Genomic DNA, 25,820 nt, shown 5'->3' with positions numbered 1-25,820 from the left:
GGGTGCCTGAACATTGACTATTGCTTTTAATTTTGTGTCAGAAGATCTGCTTTTCAGGGTGGTATGAAGAGTACCTTGCTTTTTCTGCTCCCCACAGTAAGGAGCAATAGGTGCACAAGTCCTGCTGCCCCTTGCAAGGAAACCTGGGCTGCATTTTGGGCTGAGCTGAGCCTGCTCAGCCAAAGCAAGGTGAGGAAGAGATGCAGGTTATGCCAAGGAGTGCTGTTTTATCAAGCAGGTCCTGACCACTGGCAGAAGCCAGGTGTCAGCAGGGCCTGGCAGTGCAGGGCAGGAGACCCATCATACCTGTCTTTAAGCACAGCTCATCAAAGTCGAAGCAGCAGCTGTTGTAGCTCTTGCACAGGTTGTCACAGCGGCAGCCAGGAGGCTCAGCCTCTTGAAGTTCAAAGCATCTGTTTTTGCAGGAGCCAGAGGTATTGATCCAGGGGGAATCTGACAGGACTGTGTGGAACAAGAAACAGGGCAACATCTGTCAGGCTGGCAAGGGATGGGACAGGCAGCTCAGCCCTGAGCCACTCGAACGAGCAAGACCTCGGATGCTTGCTCCAGGAAAGGGAAGGGAGCGCAGAAGAACTGCTCAAAGAAACAAAACAAAAAAAGAACAAATTCAGAAAAAGTTGTTCTTTTGGGGAAAATAAGAGGAAGCAGCATGCTGTGATAACATCCTGCAAAGAAACAGCCCTGGCTTTACCTCTGTAACAATCAAGAGATCATTAGCAGAAATGTATTGAAGTCTCCAAGGCCCCATTCCAAGAGCTGCAGCTATTCCACAGAAGCAGGCCTTTGTTTTCAGAAACCAAGTGACATTTTCATGGCTGGCTGGACAGTTTACATAGGAAAGGACTCCAATTAATCTACATGCAGACAGCAGGACTTGGTCTGCTACACTGGAAGGTGTCAAATCAATGTGAAGCATGAAAGAAAACTTTAAAATGCTCTATAAATTAATGGAGAAATAAAGTAAGACTTTTTGATGGGCTTTTGCAAAGCACTAAATTATAAAAACTTTTTAAATTACAGAAGTATTTAAGAAATCAATAACTATTACATATCTAAATAAATGGAGGGCTGCCAGTCTGCAAACCATGAATAATGTATTAGACTTCAATAATCTATTTATTAGTAAGGGCCCTTAATGTCAAAGCTGATATATGTCAGCTCTTTTCTCAAAACTTACTATTTTATACACTTTATATATTTTAAAAGTTTTTCTTGTAGGAGAATCCTACATAACAGCTTATATGAAGCAGGAAAATTGTGTGCTGTTCTCGAGGCTTAATTGTATTTTATGAAATAAATTATGGAATGTATGTTATCCTTTAAATACAGAGGTGTTCCAAAAATTTCACAATGCCTTTTATTCCTTGAGAGACTTATTAAAATTAAGTATTTGAAATTGTCTTCTGTTTTGTTTTCTTTTAGGCCATAGTTTGGTTTTGGGTTTGGCAGACCTCACCATGATTAGGAGTATGACTTTTAGAGGACTGACGCAATGGCACTTTTGGGAAATACTTGCTCTGATATTTTCTTAAGTATTTTCCCCCCTACACTTTTACATAGCTGAGAGTTTAGTTTCCACATAAACTGAAGGGAAACCTCTTCCCAAATAAGATGGCATTAAGTGAACACTGTGAGAATGGATGGAAAAGATGATGAAGGGGGGGTTTGGAGGTGACACTGTAGCAGGTGATGTGTCACCAGCTCTCATCCCATTCACTGCTGCTCCACCACTTGCCTTGGAGTGGCACTGACTGGACACTAGCACAAACCACTTCAGGGAGTTAACCTGCCAGAAAATAAGTGTTGCAGCAAGATCATAGGTAAGAAACCTAAATGTACCATGGTTGCAGTCATGGCTCATAGCAGGTTCAAGGCACACTCCTATGACTGCTGGAAAAGGTAGTAGCAGACAACTCCATCTTTCTGGTTTTGTGGGGTTTTTATTTCAATCAGATCAGCAGTGCTCAGGATGAGAAACATCATACACACAGTGAAGTTTCACTCTACAGGTACATACCTACCCTGCAAGCATGCTCTCAGTGAGCCATTAGGATTTTGGCTATCTGAAATTCCAAGGAGATAGAGTGCACATCTATGCTGGCAATACACAGATCAGTATTTTCTTTGATTACATAAGTAGGTCACAAATCTACGCTAGAAATTAATCACATGAGAATTGTTTCAAATCCTGTTAACACTCAAATTTTCAGAGTTATGAAGCTGTGGTCCTTATTTTTGATGACAGCTCTTTCCTATCAAACGCTTCTGAAAATCTACTACCAAAAAATATTTTCATGTTATTGAATCTCTTCCACTACTTTCTTTTTTGGAAGGTAGGTAATATCTAATCACAGATCCAGTAAACTGCAAATCAAAGGTATTAGAAACTTGAAGGTATTGCATACCAGCATATAAACCAAATCTTTACCTGGACATCATCCTTTTCATTTCAAAGGGCAGAGAGGGAGACCTTTCCAGAGGGCCAAAAAAGCCCCAAAACCAACACATCAACATGTGTTTAGGAAAGAGAAGGTGTAAATCTGACTGCAGATTAGGTAAGAGACAATTAACTGCATTCTAGGAATGCCTACCTGTTGTAAAGAGCAGCTCATTTGCACCAAAAACCACCCACAGAGAAGCTGTGCGATCTCAGAGCTTGAAGATTTTGAAGAAGGGCTAGGGATCTAGAAGATCTGTCAGAAGTACTTCTGTAACACCTGACCAGGTCTTGGGATATGGAGGTCTACATGGCTGTTCAAAATCCCTTCTAGCTCCATCTTCTATAACTGCAAGAAGGGTTTCCATATAATGTAAGAAAGGTTTAGCCCACCTACCTTGTCTAATTTTTTCACATCTCTTGAGAACCACCTCATTAGTGATGTAGCAAATTATCCCAAATCACTTAGCAAATTCAAGTCACACGTCCTGAGTCAATGTAGGACACTTTCCATAAGGCAGCGGAAAAGAGAACTTGCTGAATTTCTCCAAATACATTAAGATCACTCCTTTGTTTCTCATGCTTGACCTTTCCTTTGCAGCCAGACCACGATTTTCAGGTCATGCACAATGCCATGGCACAGGTACTGGTGCATGCAGAATAGTTTGAAAATATGTCATCAGGAGCTCTCTCCCTGGTGAGCACTTTCAAAATAACAAAAACCCTTGTATAGAACAAACTTAGACAGTTTAAAATTCTTTTCAAAACTCCTGCATCCCTCCACAGCTCTTGCAGTCAGATGGTGCAGCAGGCACTGGGACCTCAGCCTGAAGATCCTTCCTTCAATATTTCATACATAAAGCTTTTCACACTGTTTTCCATCCATTCTTTTTATTGCCACTAAGTTCAAAACAGTCATCTAATTGTCTTGTATATCATAGGTTAGAGAGCAAACCTAAATAGGGCAATAGTGCCTTTGTGATTCAGTTCAAGGAAGCTGTTACATTTCCATTTTAAAGGTGTTCTATTTATCTTAGAAAGTGCCATATCAAATCATTTCTTTTGATTCTGTCTGATTAAAAGGTTTAAAAAATAATGAAATCAATTTATTTGCAGTAGTGTTTAAAGCAGGATTACACAATACAGACAAGCTTACAGAGTCATTATAAAAAGGAGACTACCTAGTAAAAAATTTGCCAGTTTGGATCCCATATGGAGCAACCAAATACCTAAAACATCTGGAGTGCTAGTTCTGCTAGATGATACATCTATTATGAACTTGCTTTTCATCTTTGCAATGAGTTAAATCCAAATGGAAAGCCAGGTAAGGGAAAAATACAAGTGTTCCAACAGAAGAAAAGCATTATCCATTTTTAATTGCATGCTTAAAACTACAGTGAGAAGAGAGAAATGTTTCTCCTTCCAAAGCATTAAGTTATCCTACTGTGATCAAGAACCATGCTTCAAGAGATTACTAAGGCCATTTTCCCTGAAAGTGCTTTAAAAGATGGCTAAGAAAATTCATAAAGCAAGTAATTTACAAAGGCAAAGTTAAGGAAAATTGTGAGCTTTCGTTCTCTACTGTATCTTAAAATTTTGAGTAAAAATTTATTTCGATTAAACAATTTGTTGTGTACAAACATTCAACGTGTTAAGTGTATAAAGACATACATCTGTACACTGTAAAAAGAGAACAAGAAGGGGTGTTTTAGCCACTGTGGTGGTACTTTGGAGTGCATTTGCAAGGGACTAGGAAAAAACCATGATGTTTTTGGCTCACAGCAGAGCTCCATGCTAGATGAAAATGAAAATTTGCTTACAATCACAGCATACCTCTGGAGAAATAACAAACTGATTTCTACAATAATATTTGGTAAAGAAAGTGTTTTGCCAACATAAAATAATTAATTCTCAAGTCAAGACACTTGGGAGCAAATAAGCTAAAGAATAGTGATGTTAAAAAAGAATTTATACTAATCTTTTTTTCTGTACATTTCATTGGACTTCTAATGAAGTATAATTGGAAGTCATGCAGTTAAGAGTGACTAAGGTTCTTAGATCACAGTGCTTTCAGTTAGCTAAAACCCTGTACATCTCCAGTGTAACTTTTTACTGTTTATATTTTACTGTTACTATACACCTTTATGCTTTTCTATAATTTTTTTCTCCTGCAATAAAAGCAGCCAAGCTATATAAACACAGAATGGACAAAATCCTCCATTATTTTGTCTCTCATTATTGCACCCTTGACTGGACTACTTCAATGCCAGGTGCTGGGTCAGTCCCACCTGTAAACAAATTTTCAATATATTTCCAAAAGTACCCCATCTCCCGCCCTTTTCAAGAGATCCTGTGTTTCTTTCTTCTTTTCTGGAATGCTGAGCTAATCCTCCTGCTATTGGAAGGAGCACACAGCTACTGTTCCCAGCCCTGGAGGTGTTGAACACTGCTTGCTGGCTCAGCAGGGTTGGCACCGATCAGCTGCCATGGGACCCCAATATCAGACCTCTGGGTCTTTAGGAAAAAACAGCTGAGCTCTACCCTAGACAGTCACCAGTGAAAGCAAACCAACTGTCACTCAGGATTTGAAATGCAAATATTTCCTATCCCTATTACAGACACTACACATCTGTTCTACAGTTAACATCCTAGAAGATTTTTAGAAATTATTTTTCAATCAATTTTTCTTTTACTTCTAAAAAGATCAAAAGCAACAGCCACTATCTTCTTGATTACCTAAAATGCCTCTACTCAGCGACCAGCAGCCCTGACATTGGCTGTGATTAGACACCAATTCCTCAAAGAGGGAGGACAGGAGGACACAGATACATTACCAGGAACACAAGAAACTCTGGCCACAGCAAGCAATTTTATAATTAAACTTCACACGCTATCATTACAGACAGGCACTACAAATGAAACCCTTTCACTTCAGTTATGTTAACCAGCTCTAAGTCAATGACCGCGAGTTTCCCTTCTCCTGCCAAAGGAACAGAGACACAACTCAAGCCTGCTTTTTCTTGAATAAAAAAAGACTAGTTGTCTGGTTTACACATTTTTCCATTTGGACTATGCTTGAGCTCACAGAACCCTATGCTGCCCCACAACACAAATAACAGTTCCTTCTGCAGCATGTTCTTGCTGTCTTCCAAAAAGAAAAAAAGTAGCAGGCCTAAGAAAAGCAGAGGACTCGGTGACAGCACATGTGCACGAACACCTGCTCTCCTCTCCCAGCCCTCTCTGCCGTCAGATGTCTGCCGTCTACTGTTCACAAACCAGCATGACCTCAGGAGCCACAGAAATCCCAAAAGCTTTTCTCACCAGTGCCTCTTGAAAGCATTAATCAAGTTTCTAGAAACCGCTTCAGCGCTACCAAAATAAATCCGCCCCCCTTAAAGCCATCAGGGAGTTTCTCTTAGCGCTAGAAGGAAGCCATGCAAAGTACAAAATACAGCAAACACTTCACAAGCTGAGGAGACCAGTCTCTGTGAGACTGACAGCGCTCAGTCCTAAAATAAGCTAAATTTTCCATAGTCACATGCACACAGAGCAAAAGTTTAAGTAAATAGGAGACCTATAGGTGAGTCCCAAAGGTCAACTGACTCAAGCTCAGTGAGTTATTTATTCTTCTCTATATCCTACAGGGAAAAGGAACAAGCAAACTACTGTTACAGAGTAGGAATGGTTTCTAACCACAGTCTATAACATAAGGGTATATGGTGATGTGCAATTTATGTCTGTTACTGTACCTGAGACCGGGCCCTCATCCCATTCTTCAGATCTCCTAAATCGATTTGTTGTAAATCCCATGCAGACATTTACTCCAAAGGCAAAAGCAAATAAGGATATAACCTGCAAAAGTAAAACAGCAAAGTAAGCAAACTGGGCAAGACGCAGGACTTTTGCACTAAGAGCATTATGCATAAAGGGAAGAGATGGTCCTCAGTACATTGGAGCTCCCTAGCACTGCAGTTCCCATCACTGGAGCAGCAGCTGACAGCGTCACCGTTGGAGAGTAACACAAACCAGAAGGGGTTTATGAATAAAACATCTCTTTCTGGAGCTGAAACGCTCCTTTTTGTAGGAACTTATTCGGAATGAGAGACGGGCTACTCCTCCTCTAAAAGTAAACACGCTCCTCTCCTCTCCTACCTGGTGCGAGTGGACGCAGCCCTGCTTAGCCATACCAGGGAATTCTTGAAAAGCCTACGCCGCACTGTCGCCTTTTTTTATAGTGAGCGCAGAGCTCTGTTTGCTCGGGGAGTTGAGGCTATTAGCTACGAGTAATCCCACCTGGTGAGGTTGACAGGCTCGTGTGATTTGTCCAGGGGGTGATTTCATCATGTTTCACTCACAAATCGCAGCTCCGAGTGCAAGAAGCTCCAGGCATCATCGCTCGCTACGCCCTCCCCCCAAACGCACACCCGCGCGCTTTTATGTGGTTTTCTCTGGCAGAGCAGGGCTCGCTTGTGCCGCTGCGGCCAAGAGCTGTTCCTGCTCGTTTTATTCTCCTCACAAAAGTAACATGCTTAAAAGAGAAACCAAATGCGGCTCCATCTGGCTCAGAGAAGAAGAGGGGGGAAGCTCGCTGGGGGCTGCGCACTGCAGATCTGCCGCTGCCAGCCCCAAAAGCGGCCCGGCCGGTGTCAGGTGTGGCAGCGCCGGGGGCTCGACCCGGGGCGCGCCCGCCCCGCTGCCCTGGCACGGCCGGACGGGTCTGGGGCTCGCTCTCCGCGGCTGCTCCCCGAGCTCCGCACCGCGCTGCCGAGCAGGGGCCTCTCGAAACCAGAGACACCTTCAGAGCTGGGGAGAGCTGGGGGCAGGGGGGCGTTTTTCAACCGTGTTCTCCCGGGCTGCTGTGGCAGGGCAAGGCTCGTATCGATGGAAACACAAGCAGTTTCGTCTGAATAGCTGGAAACCCCAAACTTCCAGAAAGGAAGGGAAGTGACACGTTCCCTCTGCCCCACATTTCCCCATTTTCATCAACAACAGAAAACTTGGCTGTTTGGATAAGCACTTTTATTTACAAAGCAAATGATAATGCTGAACAGAATTACGGTTCAAATCAGTGGCTTAAATATTATTTGCCCAGGCAAATTATTTACCACTGTAGTTTGCCACTTTTTTTTCTCTGATGAAAGCTTCTTTCATGAAAGTGTTTACTAACAATTACATTTAAAGGGACAGAGTCAAGGTTTATAAGCCCTCGGGTGGACTGAGCTTCCCTTGGGACCTGTCCCATATTCTATACTGGCATTGAAAGACACAGTGCAGTTTTCTTTAAAATATTTTGCAGTATTAAACACATACAATTTTGAACTTTGTTTAGAGGCAACTTTTACCTGCTGAAATAACTCCCCCACCGTGAAGGTTTACAAGACAGAGTCTAAAAATCCCTTCTCTTTGCTGCCCAAGTGTCAGCCTGCCAGCCTTTGCTAGGACCTGATCCTTTTTTATGCAGTTTCTTAACCGAAAGTGGCTCCATTGTGCAGCTGCAGCTTTGCATTGCAAGGCTCAAGGCCATGTAATTAGCTTGAAAATTCCTACACAAGGACATTGTATTCGTTTTCCTTGCACCAGCTGAGACTATGCATTCAAGACCCATCTTCTAATGTTCACTTTATCACTATCTGGGCTGAAAAAAAAAGAAAAAAAGTTGCAATGGGCACTATTCTTCTAGCAAAAAGCTGTTGTGCAGAGGTCTAAAGAAAAGTAATCATCAAAGGTTTTACTATAAAATTCTTTGCCCTTAGCCTCTAGTATATCCTGTGGTCAAACAACTTCATCCCCAAACGCCAGCTAAGTGCAGCAGTGTGTGACTGCAGCAGAAGGTAAACCTAAAGTGTCACAAATGAAACTGCTAACAGTGTTGCCCATGTATCTTAACTAATGGAGCTCATGGTTTCAGAGCAAAATATGGGAATCGGCAGCTCCAAACTCTCCTCCGGGCTAGGACCTTCGGATCACCAAGGGACTTGGGCAAAACACAATGGACTTTTCAAATCAGGTGGCCAATTTTGTGTGCTCAAACGAATACATGAAGTCTCTGAGATGCTCTCAATTTCAGAGCCTTTGCCGTTCCTGCATATCTTCCTAACACACAGGTCCTCAGTTTTTTTGGAAGGTTCCTACATATGTTAAAAATGGCCATTCAGGGAAAAAAACCTTAACAAAGAAAACCAAAAAATACAGCATTATGAATGACTTCTACCGATTTAAACATACATATTTCATTTTTCCATTCGTGTAACATCTCTGGAGCTTGTAAATTTCACAATTTTACATAAATGGAAGAGCTTATTTTATGTTTCCTAGTCCATGCTACAAGATTATTAAATTAATTAAGGTCATTTGTAATGTCCTTTAGAACTATAGATGATGACTCTGAAAAGGCTAATCTTTTTCATCTGTGTTATGTAAGACATTTTCTAGTAGCTCTCAACTGAACACAGTCAGATGCACAATGTTCTTTTTGTCACAAGGCTTGTGCCTGAAGCTATCCCACAGATTCAAAAGGAACTTATTAGCATAAACAAGGTCTAATGATTTTGTTCAGGAAAAATTTCACTGTTGGGATCACTGGCAACTAATTTTTCAGCAACTAATTGCCATTTTACTAATCAGAAAAGAAAGGACTAAAGCTGAAATAATGTATTCCTGGCCCACAAATTCAGCAATTCAGTGGAAGTTTTAAGACTTAAATGAAACACGTTAAAAAGGGATTTTAACAAGTTCATCAGAATATGTAATGCCTCTTCCTCAGTTTTTGTGTATAAAAATTGTCCTTGGGCTTTTCAGGCTTGTATGATTACAAGCCTGATTGTTTAACGCGGGTTGCAAAGCTTACAAAGAGACACCAGATGGCGCCTCACAGGAGAGGTTCGAGCTGTTCCATTTCCAGTTACAAACATTCACTGAGTCGCAGAAACATTTAGGTTGGAAAAAAGCATTAAGATCACAGAGTCCAAACCCATGTCCACCACTAAACCACGTCCTTAAGTGCCACACCTAAACGTCTTTTAAATACCTCCAGGGATAGTGACTCCACCAGCTTCCCTGGGCAGTTTGACAACAATTTCTGTGAAGAAATTTTTCCTAATATCCAGTCTAAACCTCCCTTGCTACAACCTGAGGCCATTTTGTCTCATCCTGTTACGTGTTACTTGGAAGAAGAGAACAAACTCCACCTGGCTGCAGCCTCCTCTCAGGCAGTTGTAAATAGTGATAAGGTCTTCCCTGAGCCTCCTTTTCTTCAGGCTAAACAGCTCCAGCTCCCTCAGTTTCTCCTCATCATGTGCTCCAGACCCTCCTCCAGCTCTGTTTCCCTCCTCTGGACATTCTCCAGCTCCTCAATGTCCTTCCTGAAGTGAGGGGCTCCAAAGTGAACCCAGGATTCAAGGTGCAGCCTCCCCAGTGCCAGGTCACTGCCCTGCTGGCCACACAGTTTCTGATCCAGGCCAGGGTGCCGTTGGCTGCCTTGGCCACCTGGGCACACACTGGCCCACATTCAGCCACTGCCGATCAGCTCTCCCAGCTGCTTTTCTGCTGGGCAACAAACTGACTGAGGGTGCCGTCAACTCCCTTGTTCGGGTCATCATTAAAGATATTAAACATAACTGACCCCACTACTGAGCCTTGGAGACTGGACACCAACTAGATTTAACTCTATCACCACTCTCTGGGCCTGGCCATCCAGGCAGTTTTTTAATCCAGTGAAGAGGGCACCCATCCAGCTCATGAATAACCAATTTCTCCAGAAGAATGCTATGGGAAGTGGTATCAGCTATTCCATAGAGTTAATATAAGCAAAGCAGTGTACTTACAGTCTTATATAAACTCATTTTTCTTGAGCAGTTTTTCTAATGAGAAAAGGAATGCAGAGAAATCAAGTATGCTGGCTGAGTCAGAGGTTGGGGATGGAGTGGACTGCAATAAAATGAGCCTTTTTAGCTACTCCTGTCAACTTTGCACTGGATGCTGGAGGTATGGGGTGACTGGGGGACCAGGGTGAAAGCCTCCAGTAGGGTTGACAGCAACATGAAAGACAGAAAGGTGAAGGACTTCTTTATAGTGCCTCAGAACTCTCATCCTCCTAAACACAGCATCCACATATAGTTGTGGCCAAGAAAAACAGTCAGTTGAGTGCACAAAATAGCAATTTCAAGGAACAAAACCTTTGGATAAACCATAGAAATTCAAGTTGTATCCACATCAGTCGTACTCAGGTATAAGCACTGGGAAACCAAATAAACTTCCAACAGTCAGAGTGAGCATGGGGAAGAGTTGAGTACCTTGCTGAAGACACCCTGAGTCTTAACAAAGTCAGAGAGGCACAACATATCAAGTAGAGCTGATTCCTGTGTATAAAGGACTTTAAACCACATTTTAATTACAGACTCAGAGAATGGTTAAAGTTGGAAGGGACCACTGGAGGTCATCTAGTCCAACCTGCCTAATCAAACAGGATTCCCTAGAGCACATTTCTAAGGATGGTGAATATATCCAGAGAAGGGGACTCCACAGCCTCTCTGGGCAGCTTGTTCCAGTTTGCTCCAGTCACTCTCACAGTAAATAAGTTCTTCCTTACATTCAGATGGAACTTCAGAAGGCACAGGACTGACTGCCAAGGAGCAATGCCCTCTGCTACCCCATGAGCCTGGGGAGACCCACAAACCAGGCTGTGCTCACATGAAAGTACACCCTCCTCACCGCAGTTTCTCAAAACACCACCAGTCTTCAATTATCTGTCTGCTCATCACTGCCCCGAGGGGAATGGTATGCAAATCATAGGGCCTGCTGCCCTGGAGGGCTGTGCTGAGGATGACTTTCTTGGCAGTGCCAGACCCTCAGGGACAATCATGGACAAATTAAAGTCTTCAAAATTGCAGTTTGCTGCAGCCCAGCCCCTGAAGCACCAAGTGCCTTAGGCACATACAGGCCCATCAGCATTTCTGAGCATTCTATATGATGCCTGCAGGGTTCATAGGGCTGGAGGGAGAGCACCCAGATACAGCCAAAACTCACTGAGTACCACCAGCACAGCACGTTGCACCCCTCCTCACCTCACCCTCATGTACGTGTCCTGCTCAAAACACAGGGACAGTGGGTTCACGCCTGGCTGAATCCGGGTTCTGCCTACCCGGAGACAGAAGAGGAACCACTGGCCAGGGGAGGACTCGAGTCCCTGTCTCTGCTTTACTTACGTAAAATGTTTGTATCCTCACTGGGATGACTGAAACGCTGGTGAGCAGCGCAGTGAGAAAAAGGAGGACATAATGCAGCAGAGAAATAAATTTTCTCACACCCCAGATCAGATACAACAGCTTCAGTGGTTCAGTGAGGGTTGTGGATTTGGTGACAGCACTGCAGCTCCAGAAGCTGCCTATGATGCCTATGGAGGGGTGTTGGCCCAAGTGCACTCTCTACACACAATCACCATTGTGGTGGCACAAGCAGAACAAGGTTTATGAGCCAGGTTATGTCTTTTAGCAGGAGAGCTAGGTCAGCTGGAAAGAGGAGAGGAGTTTTCAGTGACCTGGAGAAAGCTTTGGGTGCTTGTCTGTCTCCCAGCACACCACCCACTCCAAGGCACGGTATTTCACCTCTCACTAAGAGCCACACACGACAGCAGCAGCGTTAACAGCAGTTCCATATCTATGGCTTCCTCATCTTTAAAGAAACTACATATACCAAATTCACTTTCAGTACTCAAGTACTTCACTAAATGCACTGAGAATTGTATTTCTTAAGATAGTCATATATAAAAATTCTAGCAACTGCAGAATAAAAACTATTCTGTTATGAAAAATCTTCAGGGAGAATATGAAGGAGTGAAACATGGAGCCACAGGGCCCATGTGTGTTTTTAGCACAGACCATAAAAGCTGTGTATTCAAGTCCTCATTGTGGTTTTCTAGTGCTTGATATGGATGTCACAGGTGCCCATTAGCAGCTTTACATCGGTCTTTTTCAAAGAGTTGTAGATTTCAGTGGCGTGAAATCCACCCACCTACCCCCCAGACAGCAGTCTGGAGGTTTCAAAGGCCTTGCATGGTACCTTGCATATGCCGCACACAATCACTGTTAATTTATTTGAATTTTACAAGAGATACAACCTATTACATCCCACAAAAACCATAGACTCTTTAAAATAATGAATTAAAGCTAAATGGGAAAAAATCCAACCAAAACAAAAACTAACAAGCAACAGTGAAAAAGCTAAACAAAGACAAAAAAAACAAAACAAAACAAAACAAAAACAAAAAACCCACAAGGATGGGAAAGCTACTTAAGGATGTAAAAAGCAGGTTTTCTAGACTTCAAATAATCTTTCCAGTTTCTTTTTCTAATTTCTATATACATCCTTTACCATTTTCAAATTTTTCTCAGTAGAATATTAGCTTTGAATCTCCTGGGTATATAAAACTTCTTGAGAGGACTTCTACAATAAGTCTGTAACATATCTCTCTGACTTGATTACATTTACCCTCAGCTCAAACTCCATTTTGGCACATTTTCAAGGTCAAGGTTTGGATATGATTAAAAATTTCCAAGTGCTAGTCTCTCCCCTACAAGTAAAATGTGGATATAATTAATACTGTTTACTTTGTTTTCTTTGCAAACAAGAGTTTCTGTTTGTTTGAAATACTTTTTTTCATGTTTTCAGCACTTGGATCAAAAAATAAATATTTTAATTAATATCTTTCTGCTAGTTAATCTTTAAAAAAAAACCAACCTGATATTTTCAAAGCAGCAGAATCCTATTTGATTTCAGTTTAAAGAGATATGTCACTAAGAATACTGTTCTTAACTTGCTTGCAGCTGAGGCTTTTTTTGCAGCATCAGTACTTGAGAAAGATCAAAGTGGGGTCAGGCTGGAACAGAGGATTCCCACACAAATGGAGACATGCCTTCAGATTGGCACATTTTCTTCCTGGTTCTATGCTTAAGAGGCATCTAAGGCTGAAGAACTGGCTGCTGTTATGGTGATGTGTGTTTCCACCTAAAGCTTTTTTTTAGCATGGTAAATAAATGCATGAACATAGAATAGACCTTGGCAGTGTTGCAGTTAAGGCAATAAAATTAAAAAAAAAAACCAAACTGTGGTCCCTCTGGGGCTTGAACCTTCTCCACATGAGCCTCAGCCTCAGCCTGACTCAAGCAGATCTATTTTATTTGCATAAGGACTGCAGGTCTACACCACTAAAGGCAATCAGTCCAACACAAAGAGAAGGAAATCCTGAAGAAGTTAGGACAGATGATGAAGAAGAGATGTCCTCTTAAAGAGAAAAACAACAATTATTAAATGCTGCCTAAACTGCCTGATCTGATTCACTGGCCACATGAACATTTATGTGGCAGAAGATACAACAGGAACTGTCCAGGCTTTTGTTCATGGAAAATTGCATAAAATGGGGACACAGCTAACATGTTAATAAACTTAATCCCATCTATAGCCCTTTTTTGGATGTACTGATTTATCTCATAGTTGAAAGACACATCTTTTAAAGCTATCCCTAGCTGTTGAGAGGGGTGAGATATTTCCACACCTTGGAAATAACTGGCTCTTCTGGCCTTTTCCTTCAGAACAGAAATAAACACAGCAAATAGAATCCAGATACCTAATGTCTACCACCAGGCCTAGTAGACTGGCAAATCCTTGCTATCCCTTCCATCCTCTCAGCCCAACCATTTCTAGAGATACACTGCAAATCAAAACAGGTTAAAAACTTCCCTTCCTTTGACAGGTTTTACAGTTGGATCAATTTTCCTGCCCTGGTCCTCAGCCCTGGCAGCAGTGAGACACAGTGAGCTGCAAACTGCTGCTGGTAACTGAGGAGCATCCGTGGGCAGGGGAGTGGGGAGGGGGCAGGGACAAGCTCTGCTGTCCCCCCATTCCCTCTGCTCCCAGGGGAGCGATGTCACCTCAGCATTCACTAAACACACTGCATTTCTTAATAGGCATCTGCTGCTGCCCGTTGTAATGGCAAAGCACAAAAGGGTAAAACAATCACATCTTGCTTTTGGGTCATTTCGGACAGATGGGCCACTTTCCAAGCATCACAAATTTTCCTAAGTTGAAACATGTCACCGCAAGTTCAGTTGAAGGTCACTTTTTTTTTCTGATTTCAGCTGAGTGCAAAGATGACAAATGTAAGTACAAAGGGAAAAACATCCTGTTGGAACAGTACTCCCTGTTTTCTACGGGTGAGAAAAGTATAGGCAACATTTCAACAACTAAACAATGTGATCCATTGCTGAATGATTGCTTTAAAAACCCATATCATAATGTGTAACTGAAAAAATTTCAAAGTCTGCAGGAATACAATATAAAAATAATGAAGAAAAATGCTAGTAATCAAAAATATGCTACTCTGCATTCGTTTGCATAAGGATTATCAGGGGGTTTTAGGCAAAATACTTTTTTCACTTTCTCAGCATAAAACTTTGGAAAGGAGTAAAGTATTTTTTGTAATGGATTAAACAAATAAACTGCAGGGAAACTCAGGTCACTTAAATATTAATAGATTTCTTCATTATTTTAAAGCAAATAATCTTACTGAGTTAAGCTTTGTTTAACTCATATTTTGGTTTTTTATTTAGCAAAACAAAACTTTCAGAAAGACACAATTCATTGGTTTACTGATTGCTGACTGCTGTAGACCAACAGCAGCTCTGCTCTGCTTAGCCTTCAGAGAAGGCTCCCCGCCCTGGTAAATGTCCTTTTCACAGCAGACAAGACTGAAATCAGCTTAAAATTATAGTTGTTGAAGATTTCCATGGTAGAGACAGATGTTCCTGGGCATCCACAGAGAGCCTGCAAAGCTATTTAATTTATTATTTTTTCACTGCCCATGGCTAACCCTTCTCCAAAACACTGAAACCAAACAGCTTTGATGGCAACATGTGATCTAACGCATGTAAAAAAGACTTGAGTAAACTACTGCTGTGGTGAAGAGAGCAGGGACATCTCCTTCACCAGCTGCAGGGAGGGCCTCCAGGGCCTGCTATCCCTGCTCAGATGTGCAAGCTCAACATTTCAGTCTTTTGGGAGAGGAGAAATACTATGAGTAAATCACCTTCAAAACAAACAAAAAAAAATCCCAATACACTTTGGGCAAAGAAGCCAGGATGGATGATGGAAAGAGGCAAGGAGCAGCAATATGCTCAGGTGACAGCTGAAGTCATCACAGGAGGAGTACCCCTACCCCTGTGTGAACTGAGTTCCCTTTGCACCGAGACAGAACGGGAGCACAAACTGCCTCTCTGGTAGCTTAAGCTGTGAAAGTTGGTTTGAAAATGGGTGTGGGACTATAACCTCATGTTCATACTCCCGCTTCCTGGGAGTCTAAGCCTGCTGAATCACCTGCTTCATTCTGCAGATAATTCTAGCATAGTTTTGGGAGGTACTGAAGTAAAAAAAAAGCAACACTAGGAAAAGTTTTGTTGCTTCCTACTCTGATGCATTATGAGTAAAACAATTAAGGCAAACTCCAAACTCCATTGTATAAGTGCAGGTGGAAGTACAGTCAGACTGCAGGACAGAAGGCACAGGGGAGAGGCACAGGAAACTTTTGGAGAAGTGGCAGATTCAACACACAAACCAGGCTCAATGCTACCAGCAGCAACTGCTAGGACAGCACAGTAAATGAAGGGTACCCAATACCCCACGACTGTCACAGCCATCTCCTGCCATCTGTGGGGAATGCTGGGCTGGCTTGGCAGCGCAATGGGAGGGCAGAAAAAGACATCTTAGTGTTGAGAGTGAAAGGAGATGAAATATATTAGGAGAACAGAGTTTTGGAGACTCCAAAAGGGAATCTCCTTCTTCTTCCTGTTGTTGTGAGGATTGGAAGGAGGAGACCGTCCTTGTGATCTCTGCCCTGTTGCTAATGCTCTTTCAGTTGTACCCTACTGCACAAGTCCATTATATGTTAGAGAATGTCAAAGCAGTGGAGTGTCTTTAGGTGCACTGAATTTATGTAGTCAAGCACAAATGACCTGGGCCAGTGCTTTTGGACTTGCAGCCAGCTGAGATTGGGACCCTTCAGGTTGTTTCCTGTAAGCAGAGACTTAGATTCTCTGGTACAATCCTGTCATTTACAAGGAATATACAAAGAAATGCTGTTCCCCTGAGCAGAGAAAGGAATCCTGTTATTCTGGAGATCCCAAAGGCACTTAAGGGCTTCTTACATTTTTTCCAGATGAAGGGTCATCAGCTCCAAGGGAATCTCACCCCATCTTACAGCATGCCCTCTCTCCAAGCTGGAGGGGTGACCTTTTCTGGGGTTTGCCTGCTGTCTTCACTGCCATTTTAGCTGCTCAGCCTCAACATGGAAAGAAATAAAACCAGGAATTCATGGGTGATGGCAATATTTACAGTACATTTTCTCTTACCCCATAATTACCATATTTTCATCCCCTGGATATCCAGTTTATAAACATGTTTATGTTCATGTTCATGTTTATGGATGTTTATGATTGTCCCAGCCAAAATTCATTGTGGGTGTGCAAAGAGCCTTTGAAGAATGCCTGAAACAACTGAGGAAGCCATACCTCAATTCTAGTGTCACCTGGTGCAGGTACCAGATTGCAGCCACAAACTCATACTCTTCTTTCTCCAAAGATGGCTGAACCAAGCAATATTTTCTCTTTATACAGCCTGTGAAGTCTTAGGTATTGCACTGACCATCCTTCAGTGGTCCTGATACAGATGAGTGCCAGTTCCCACCATCCCACTCACACCTGAGCCCAATGCTGACACAGCAAACTATGGGCTGGTGCAGCTGGAGGGGCACTCAACTGTTATAGTCCTTGCAGTTGCAATCACAGTTTCCCTGTCCCCTTTGGTAGCTCCAACATTGAATTTGGTGCAGGGCTGGTCCCCCTTTGCTGCTGCCACAACACAGGTTCCTCAGCACCATTCTGTTGCAGCTCCAAAACTCTTGTTCCATTCCCCCTTTCTCCTGTCACTGGCCAGAAAAGGTTTTCAAGCTGTCACATTCATCAACAGCACCAGGGACATAAAGCTAATGCTACTTTAAATATTTTTCAGCAGAGTAAGATACAATAGGTTCAAATCCACAAATGTCCTGTGGATAGTAATTCCTATCTTGGAATTCACTTCAGTGTCTTTGCCCTTTTTACTGCTATTTGTCATGAGTGCTGGTGCATCGTGCTGCACCAAAATCTCCCGCCTCAAGGACTAAATTAGACAATCTGGGGCAATTCTGCAGAGCCCAGTTGCTGTAGGCAACTAATTGAAAATTCAGGGTGTGGGATGAGGTGTCCCTGGGCTGTATTCCTACCCTCTGCTTTGTTATGCTGTTTGCAAAACAGGTGAGGGAAGTGTTTCAGTCCTGTCCCAGGTTTGCACAGGGCTCTCTGTAAAACCTGGAGTGATTCCCCGATGGATGTGTCTGGGAAGCAGTGGGCTAGTGCTGGCTGAGTGCATGTGTGGCCTGGCAGCCTCAGCAGCTCATCCTGCCATGAACCAGCAGCCACCTCCACTGCCACATGTGCCAATATAGAGCTTGGAACTTGGCATAGATCAAGAAGCCTGCATGAACAAAGCATTATTACCCAGGACAATCCATATATCCCAAGTTCTTTAAGCACCACAGGTATGAGAGGCAGGACCTCAGCTAAACGTGCCATTTACAGCAAGCAGCGGGGAACAGAAATCTGTGAAGGAAATAAAATGTGACATTTCAGTGAGGGGGATGGGAGGCAGGTGCTGTGGGAGGGAGGACTTCAGGAACAGCCCTGGCCATGTCCCAACAGTGGTGTTTCTGCAGATTACTACATCAGATGACATGGGAAGAAAAATATTAGGTTATGGACAAGGATGGTGAAGAGCCAAGTGACAGCAAAGCCAGAGAGGTCTTCAAAACTAGAAGGCTTTCAGGTGAAAATCTTTAACTAACCTAAAAATACATGGAAACAGAAGAACAGAGGGTGAGAATGCAGAAACATGTGCAGTAGTGCATTATGTGGAGAGGCCAGATCTGCCATGGAGCAGACACAGCCTGTCCCACCACAGGCCGGGCTCAGGCCCTCACCAGCCCCTCACGAGGCCAAGATGGTGGCGCCTGGGGTAGAACAAAAGAGAAAGGGGTAAAAAGCGCTGTGCAGGTAGTGCTGAGTGAGGGGAAAGTAAGAGAAACAGCTCTGCAGGCACCAAGATCACTGAGGAAGGAGGGGAGGAGGTGCTCCAGACCAGAGCAGGGATTCCCCTGCAGCCACCAGAAAATACCTTAGGGAAGCAGGTTTGTCCTGGCCCATGGAAAGGCCCCAGAGCGGGGCAGGGAGATGTGGGAGCAGGAGGGAGCAGCAGAGAGGGGCTCTTACTTAATTCATTCTTACCAAGTTGAGTCTTTTTTGCCCATGACACTAATTCGCAAAGCGAGCTCCCTGTCTTTATCTCAATCCATGTGCCTTTTCATCCTATTTTCTCCCCCTGGCCTGTTGAGGAGGGGGAATGAGAGAGAGCATCTGGCAGCCAGACAAGGCCAACCCAACACAGCTTCCTAGTAAAAAACTCTACAAAAAATGACAAAGTTAGATAAACAAAGGGGAAAGCTTTTGGACAAGACTTCTGAGTTACTTCACAAGAAAAACAGTATGGAAGGAGGGCATGAAGCCCCACAAAGAAATGAAAAGAAAACAGCTGGCTAAGATCTGGAGAAGAACAGGTGTCTGGACACAATCTCCTAGTCATGGATGTAATCCAGCTGCAATAGGAGGAAGTTCTGTCTGGCTTAGGGCAAGAGGACAGGAGCTGAGCATACCTGCTATTATCTTGTATTTTTAATCTCTTTTTATCCAATTTTTCACATACAGCACTATCAACTAGAACTTCTAAACAATTCATTACTTCAGTGTTTTGAAACATGAAGCCTTCTAAGACAAAAGACCATTTACCATGAATCTTACGGAATTTAAACACTGTACACAATAGGAAAATATTTCCCCAAAAGTGATAGAGCCAATATGTATTTATTTCTATATTTATGGGGTTTTTTTGTGTACCAAGGCAACAGTTCTCTTTTATTCTAGCTATGTGGAGCACACAGAGTTTCCTGGGTTTTGAGACAAAGAAAGCCTGTGAGATCATTTGGTCTGGCTCCCTACAAACACAGTTGTCATCTCTCCTGGTGGTGAGCACAGGGGAGGGTGCATCCCAGCTGGACTGGTGTGGGTGGCATGGGGAGACCTGTGTTGGGAGGCTCAAAACCCCTCACCCAGCAAGGTGTGGCATAGGTCAAGGATGCTGTCAGATTTGGAAGCACCTGAAAAACAGTTTGTGTTACTGGTGTGTCAGCAATGTGAGGTTTGATGTGTTTCCTAAGTGGTCCATTAATCTGGGGAAATACCATAAATGAGCACAAACAGCACACAGGCATTCAGACAAGCTGCTGCTAGCCCCAGCACTGCCAGGAGCAGTCTCATGCACCACTTCATTCATCTCTCACAAATATTCATTACCTCCACTTCCAGTTCAGCTAATGTCAAAGGATTCATTTGGCATCCTTTGGTAAAGGCTGCAGCGCAGGCACTGCTATGAACAGATCCAGCTTCCAAGAATGAAACTAACATATCTTCAGCTGTCTGGCATTCAAACTCAGCTGGCATCTTTGATGAATAATTGGAAACCTCTTTGCTGCAGTGACATTAAACTTATAGTTTAACCTTCATATTACAACCTCTGAAATAAGCTAAGATTTTGTAGAATAAATATTACTACAGAAATGGAGCACTATTTTGTTTTCTTAACATCTTATACAGGCCAGCCTCCTAGGAGGAAACATTCCCCAGCCTTGCACTTCATGAAAAGCTCGTAATCTACAAATGTTTCTATCTGTCCCTTAACAGGTACAACAGGTCTTCTGTGGGCAGCCAATCTTAGGGGCACAGTCACCTTTGCTTTCTTTTAGGTACAGGCAACCCCCCAGTATCTCTCCCTATCCACCAGGCACAGCCACTGCTCTCTGCCAGCTCCCACCCACCTCCCCACAGGTCCAGTGGGGACCTGGAGCATTCCTGTAAACTTCAGGTAGAACCGGCACCCTTGAAATGCCCTAATTCCCTGTTTTGTTTTTCATGGACAAGTCAGTGTCCCAATTCCACTTGCAGAGCTCAGGGTTTCCATCACAGATGTGGTGGCAATAAGGAACAGGGTGCACAGCACTGATACATGCTGACAGGAAGCTTGGATAGATCAACAGAAATTAGAAGCAAATTACAGTCAAAATGTAAGCAAATCAGAAGCAAAAGAAACTTGAAAGAAGGACCCAAGACTAATACTTCAAAATCAGAATAATCAAAATCATCGTGAGTCCATTACGAGTAGAGGAACTATGAGGCATGCAGTGTTTCATTGATCCTTATCCAATTTATCTCTCTAATCAGCACTTTACAGTTGTGGCATAGGGAGTTATGGGAAAAAAAATACAGATACCTGAAGTGTTACTACCTTGCTTAAAGGAATCCATATAGTTCCCCTGGAGAAAAAGGCTTAGGGAGAGGTACTGTAACCGGAACTTTACTGAGAAAGATTGCCTTCAAGCCCAGAACTTTACCAGTGAAGCTCCAGACACTGGAAATTTTAATATAAATCAAAAACCAAGTGATGGAGGAGTTCTAAACTCATATTTATGTACTTGCATAATATTAATACTGTAGGAGGTAAATATAAACAAAACACAAGATACTTTGCTCATGTCTGTGCTGGATGCCTATTTTGATATTGCTATAAGGTAAGAATATATATGAAAAGCAGTTTATATTAAATAGCTTAAGAGAGGAGATCTCTTCAGGAGGCAAAACAAGCTACACAAGAACTACTATGGTTTCCAAAATACATTTTCTTCTCTGTGCATTAAATAATATTTTCTCTTTTATTATAAACCAGGGGACTTTCAACATCACCCCTGAATGCATTTTGGAAGGACTTCCTGCTTGCCAAATCCCAATCCGAGTTGCATTCTGCAAAACCACATTCATGCAACTTCATTAGCTGACCTTGCTTGTCAGCTTTCATTTATATTATTTATTTAAGGCTACTTTGGCAAGCCAGGAAAACACGCAGGGCAGAAGGGTAGTGCAGATGCTCCTACCGTACCAGCGGGTCTTTTCTCTCCATGGCAGAAGCTCGGCGCGGAAGCTGCGCTCGGCGCTGGCTCCGCAGCGGCTCCGGCAGATGCGCGGGGCCGGGAGTGTCCCGGGGAGGTCGCGGGCTGCCCCGGCCGGGCGGGCTCCGGGGGTGCCCCGCGGCCCGGCCCCGCTGCGGCCTGGCTGAAACAGGGTGCCAGCTGCCCCGGCAGCACAATGGCTCCATTGGGAGATAGCTGGGGGACAAAGGCGCTGCTTTCAGGAATGATTTTATATGCATACATGTGACCTTTGCCTGAAATGGTTGTTTGGAAAGTGTCCCTGTCCTGAAGCTCTGCTTTCAAATGCAGAACTCTCGGGTTCTTGCTTAATCTGTCCTTCTTTTTTCCTATTTTATTTTGTGCCACAGATGCCTCAGAAGAGGTCATGTGCAGATAACAAGGTGGTGCTGAGCTTTTTCTCATCATTTAATAGAGTAATGGATAAGATTCCTTTCTTCACTTTGCAAAGTCCTTCACCGGGATCTGCTATATTGAGCTCCTTTTCTGACACATCCAAGCTCAGGCCACCTTTGCTAGAGTACATATAATTTTAAATTTGTGCATCCAGATAACAACAGCAGAGCCTTTGGGTTTTTAATGTATTGGAGTGGCTTTTATTAAATCAAATTTATTAAATAAATTTATTATGAATAAATGTATTTTAAAATTGTTTAATTTAACTATGATTTTAAAGTATTTTGAAGGCTTCTTACTTGAATGGGTTTCAAATAGTGGCTGTCAATACACAGTATGCATGAAGTCCAAATATCATGCTAGCTGGGCTGGAGGTGTAGGTGTGAAGACAGAATTTATTACCTTTACCTTGGGATATGGCAATGAATGCTGCAGGTGAAGTGATGGGCCCTCAGAGTGATTATTTGTTAGGTTACAGGGAAAGTTAATAGCAGTGTGACTCTGAGGTTAGCCAAATTTTCCTTTATAAGACCTTGATTTTTGCTGTTTATTGCTCAGACAAATTTATATTTGCACTGATATTTTGTGCTGAAAAGAGTTGGGAGTTTTTAATCTATTTTTAGTTTGCAGCAAAATACACTGAACATTTTTGAGATTAAAACAAAGAATGTGTTCTTTTCTATACAAATGTTAACCAAAATTATCTGTCCTGTCCATAAACAGATCTCAGGCTTACATACCCTGGAGCAACAGACCAGATTTTGGGGACCAGGGAAGAATGGCCTTTGTCAAATGAATACATTCATTTATTGCTACCAAATTCCATACAAATTTTGTCAAGTTATAGATTTTAAGAGATCTATGTGTATGCTGAGCACTGTGTGCAACTTGCTCACACCCAGTGGTTGAGCTCTCTGGAGATCATCTTCTCTGGGTGACTTTGAGGCCCTCACTGACCATGGGTCACAACAGCAATTTGTGAATTAAAACAGCAGGTTTATTTCAAAGGAAAGCAGTTGTAAAAGGTGCTCACAGTCTCAGCCAGGTCCAGGAGTGTGGTCATGGCTGTCTTTCACACACCACTCCCTCAGCACAGTTGCACACAGAGTCTGAGTCTCTCCCATTAAAAGTGTGGTGTTGAGCATGCTGGGAAAGCAAATTTCTTGTGCTGAAATAAATCTCAGCCCACTCCCCAAAAAACCCCAAACCCCACTGTGAAATCTTCCTAACCATCCTCCCTGTTCCCTACAGCCCCTTCCTTCAACATCAGTCTTTTAAGAGAGGGAACATTGAGAAGGAGGATAAAATCAAAGCTTTGAGGAGCTATTGCATAGGTCCTGTGATAAACAGGGTGTCTGTTGGAAAAACAGCACAGAGTATGTGATAATGCACAGAGAACACAGAAGCAGACAGATTTCAAGTGTTTGAGGAATATTAAAATTGCAAAGAATTTTAGATACAAATCCAGTTAGAGTACTACAAGCAATGAACGCAAGGAAATTAATATATACATATATTCTGCAATATCTAAACACAAAATATCTGAGCAAAGGGAGCAAAAAAGTACCAGAGAAGAAGAAACAAACTAGCAAACGCACAGATCTCCACCTCATACATAGCAGGCTGTTCCCAACACTGTGCTCCCTATACTTGCTTGAATTCCGTGTGAAAAAAGATGCATTTCACTTGCCTTAGAAGCTAATGTGCAGCCTGCCATGCCATTGACAGCCTTTTAACCCCATCTCACTTAAATATAATTTTCCTTTTTTTTAAATTTGATTTTAGCTTATCACTTTTCATTATTTGTTACACCATGAAAACGAATCTATTCTACAGCAGAGGTGCTTAAACTTAGTGTTACAAGTGTTCTATTGAATAAAGACATGTCTACATTATAAATTAAATTATTTCTCCACATTTACAGAGTTAATATATACCTGTATTTGAAGACAAGCACAAGCTTCCCTACTTAGTCTCAATCCAGCATGGATTGCAGGAACTGGCAAGATTTAGCATTTCCCAATATATTCATTGCACTCTAAAAATATTTTGGTCAATCTTTACATCAGTTTAACACCACAACATTCTCTGTCATACAGCTACTCACTTTTGAGTCATACTCAATTAAAATAAATCTTAGGCAACTCTCACTCTGTATAAACACATTCAGGCTATTTAGCAAAACAAATGCTGCTGTCCCTCGGTGTCATGGGGAGCAGTGGGTATTGCTTTAGGTTCTGCTTCCCCAGAATTAACTACCTCAGTTCAAGCAGGAGCAGTGGCCTGGGGCAGAGGGACACACAATGATGGAAGTGGAAGCCATTGCTTGCCCTGAAGGGCTTTGGGAATGGATTACTAACCAAAAACACAAAATTTTGAAATGTGTATGTATAAGGAGTTATTTAGCATCCCTAAAAGGTGATCTGTGCACTGCCACCACCACCCTTTCACAGGCTGGGGCCATCACTTCATTTTCACAGAATCATAGAATGGTTTAGGCCAGAAGGGACTTTAAAACTCATCTAATGAGAAATTCCTTCCTAATATCCAATCTGCACCTGCCCTCTTTCAGTTTGAAGCCATTTCTCCTTGCCCTACCACTACATGCCCTTGTGAAAATATCAAAGAGCCTCTGCTGCAGCAAACCCTCAGTGAGCTGTGATCAGAGACGTTGGATCTGCCTTCTGGACCTGGCTTTAGGCAGCAGCAAGGCACAAGTTGCTTAGATCAGGGCAGGGCTGCACTTGCACAGGTATAGCTGTAAGTAAAACATGTCAGACACCAAGGTCCTATTTTGATCATGCAAAACATCCAAAATAATGAAAACAAAAGTGGTAACTTCCCTGGTACTCTGGGTTCGGATATCAGTATTCAGGAATTTGATTTTACAACAAATGCATTGAGGAGAGTATAGAGTACTCACTATAAGGGGCATAGGCTCATGCTTTCATGTGTAACTAAGGTTTAATGAAAAGGATAAAAAATATTATTTATTTTTCAATATTCAGCACACATAGGAGAAAAGATTGTACAAGCTCAGCTTTAAAGAAGCTGTTCTCCTCAGAATCAGAAATCTGATCTCATGCAATCAGAGGGAGTAGCTATATAATTAAATCAGGCCACACATTGAGCAACTATATATGGATATATATGGAGCTAACATTAACATCCTATTTTTAAAAGCTGTGTTTACAGATAAGCCAGACAGTTAGAAACAAAGACCTTTTAAACATAACTTCTTTTAATCTCTGCACTTACTGCACTCATTTTAAACAGTATTAATGCAAATAAATTCATCAGAAAATTATACTGGCAGCTTGATGTGCCATGGGTATTACAGCACTAAAATCAACCATAAAAACCAGTGCTTCAAAAAAATTGCACTGCAGATAGTCACGAATAAAAGACGATTGTGACTTACAAGAAATATACAACCCCTCCTCCTGTTAATCTGTTCCATATTTGATCACTGAGCTTGCGTTGCAGTTGAAAAATATCCCGAGGGACTACTTAGTGTGCTGCCTAATCCAGCCATCCACCCCCTGCAAAGCACAACCTCATGCGATTTTGTTTCATTATAAGTTTCTCTGCAGCTCCAATGACCCGGCTCAGTTTCACCTCCAGCAAGCAGATCTGAGCATGAAGAAATCGCTTATGTGGCCAGAACTGTGCAGAAATATGTAATCCTGTACCAGCATAATAGTGTGAGCTGAGCTAATGGAAAAAACATACTTTGTCCAGTTACCTTCTAGGCATGGCTGGAGTTACTCCGTCTGCAATCTGAATGGATTATGT

General features: G+C 42.5%; 1 protein-coding gene across 5 annotated transcripts in view; it reads right to left on the bottom strand.

The window, feature by feature from the left end:
- The window catches only part of ENPP2 (ectonucleotide pyrophosphatase/phosphodiesterase 2), a 71,666-nt gene extending 49,812 nt beyond the window's left edge, over positions 1–21,854 (bottom strand). Inside the window, exons 1-3 of one of the 5 annotated variants that reach the window (XM_059480947.1) lie at positions 21,576–21,854; positions 6,208–6,310; positions 307–462 (exon numbers count right to left, since the gene is read on the bottom strand). In XM_059480947.1, coding sequence (XP_059336930.1) covers positions 307–462; positions 6,208–6,310; positions 21,576–21,854 — 538 coding nt within the window. Of the gene's footprint in view, positions 1–306; positions 463–6,207; positions 6,311–6,407; positions 6,546–6,610; positions 6,712–6,751; positions 6,883–21,575 lie in introns of those variants that run through there. The other 4 variants (XM_059480979.1, XM_059480956.1, XM_059480963.1 and 1 more) reach the window with 4 other exon arrangements.
- Positions 21,855–25,820: the final 3,966 nt, after the last annotated feature.

This window comes from Ammospiza nelsoni, chromosome 1, assembly GCF_027579445.1.
Source record: "Ammospiza nelsoni isolate bAmmNel1 chromosome 1, bAmmNel1.pri, whole genome shotgun sequence".
Classification (NCBI taxonomy): domain Eukaryota; kingdom Metazoa; phylum Chordata; class Aves; order Passeriformes; family Passerellidae; genus Ammospiza; species Ammospiza nelsoni.
Note: the sequence above shows the minus strand (reverse complement) of the source record. Positions and strands in the feature narration are given on the sequence as shown.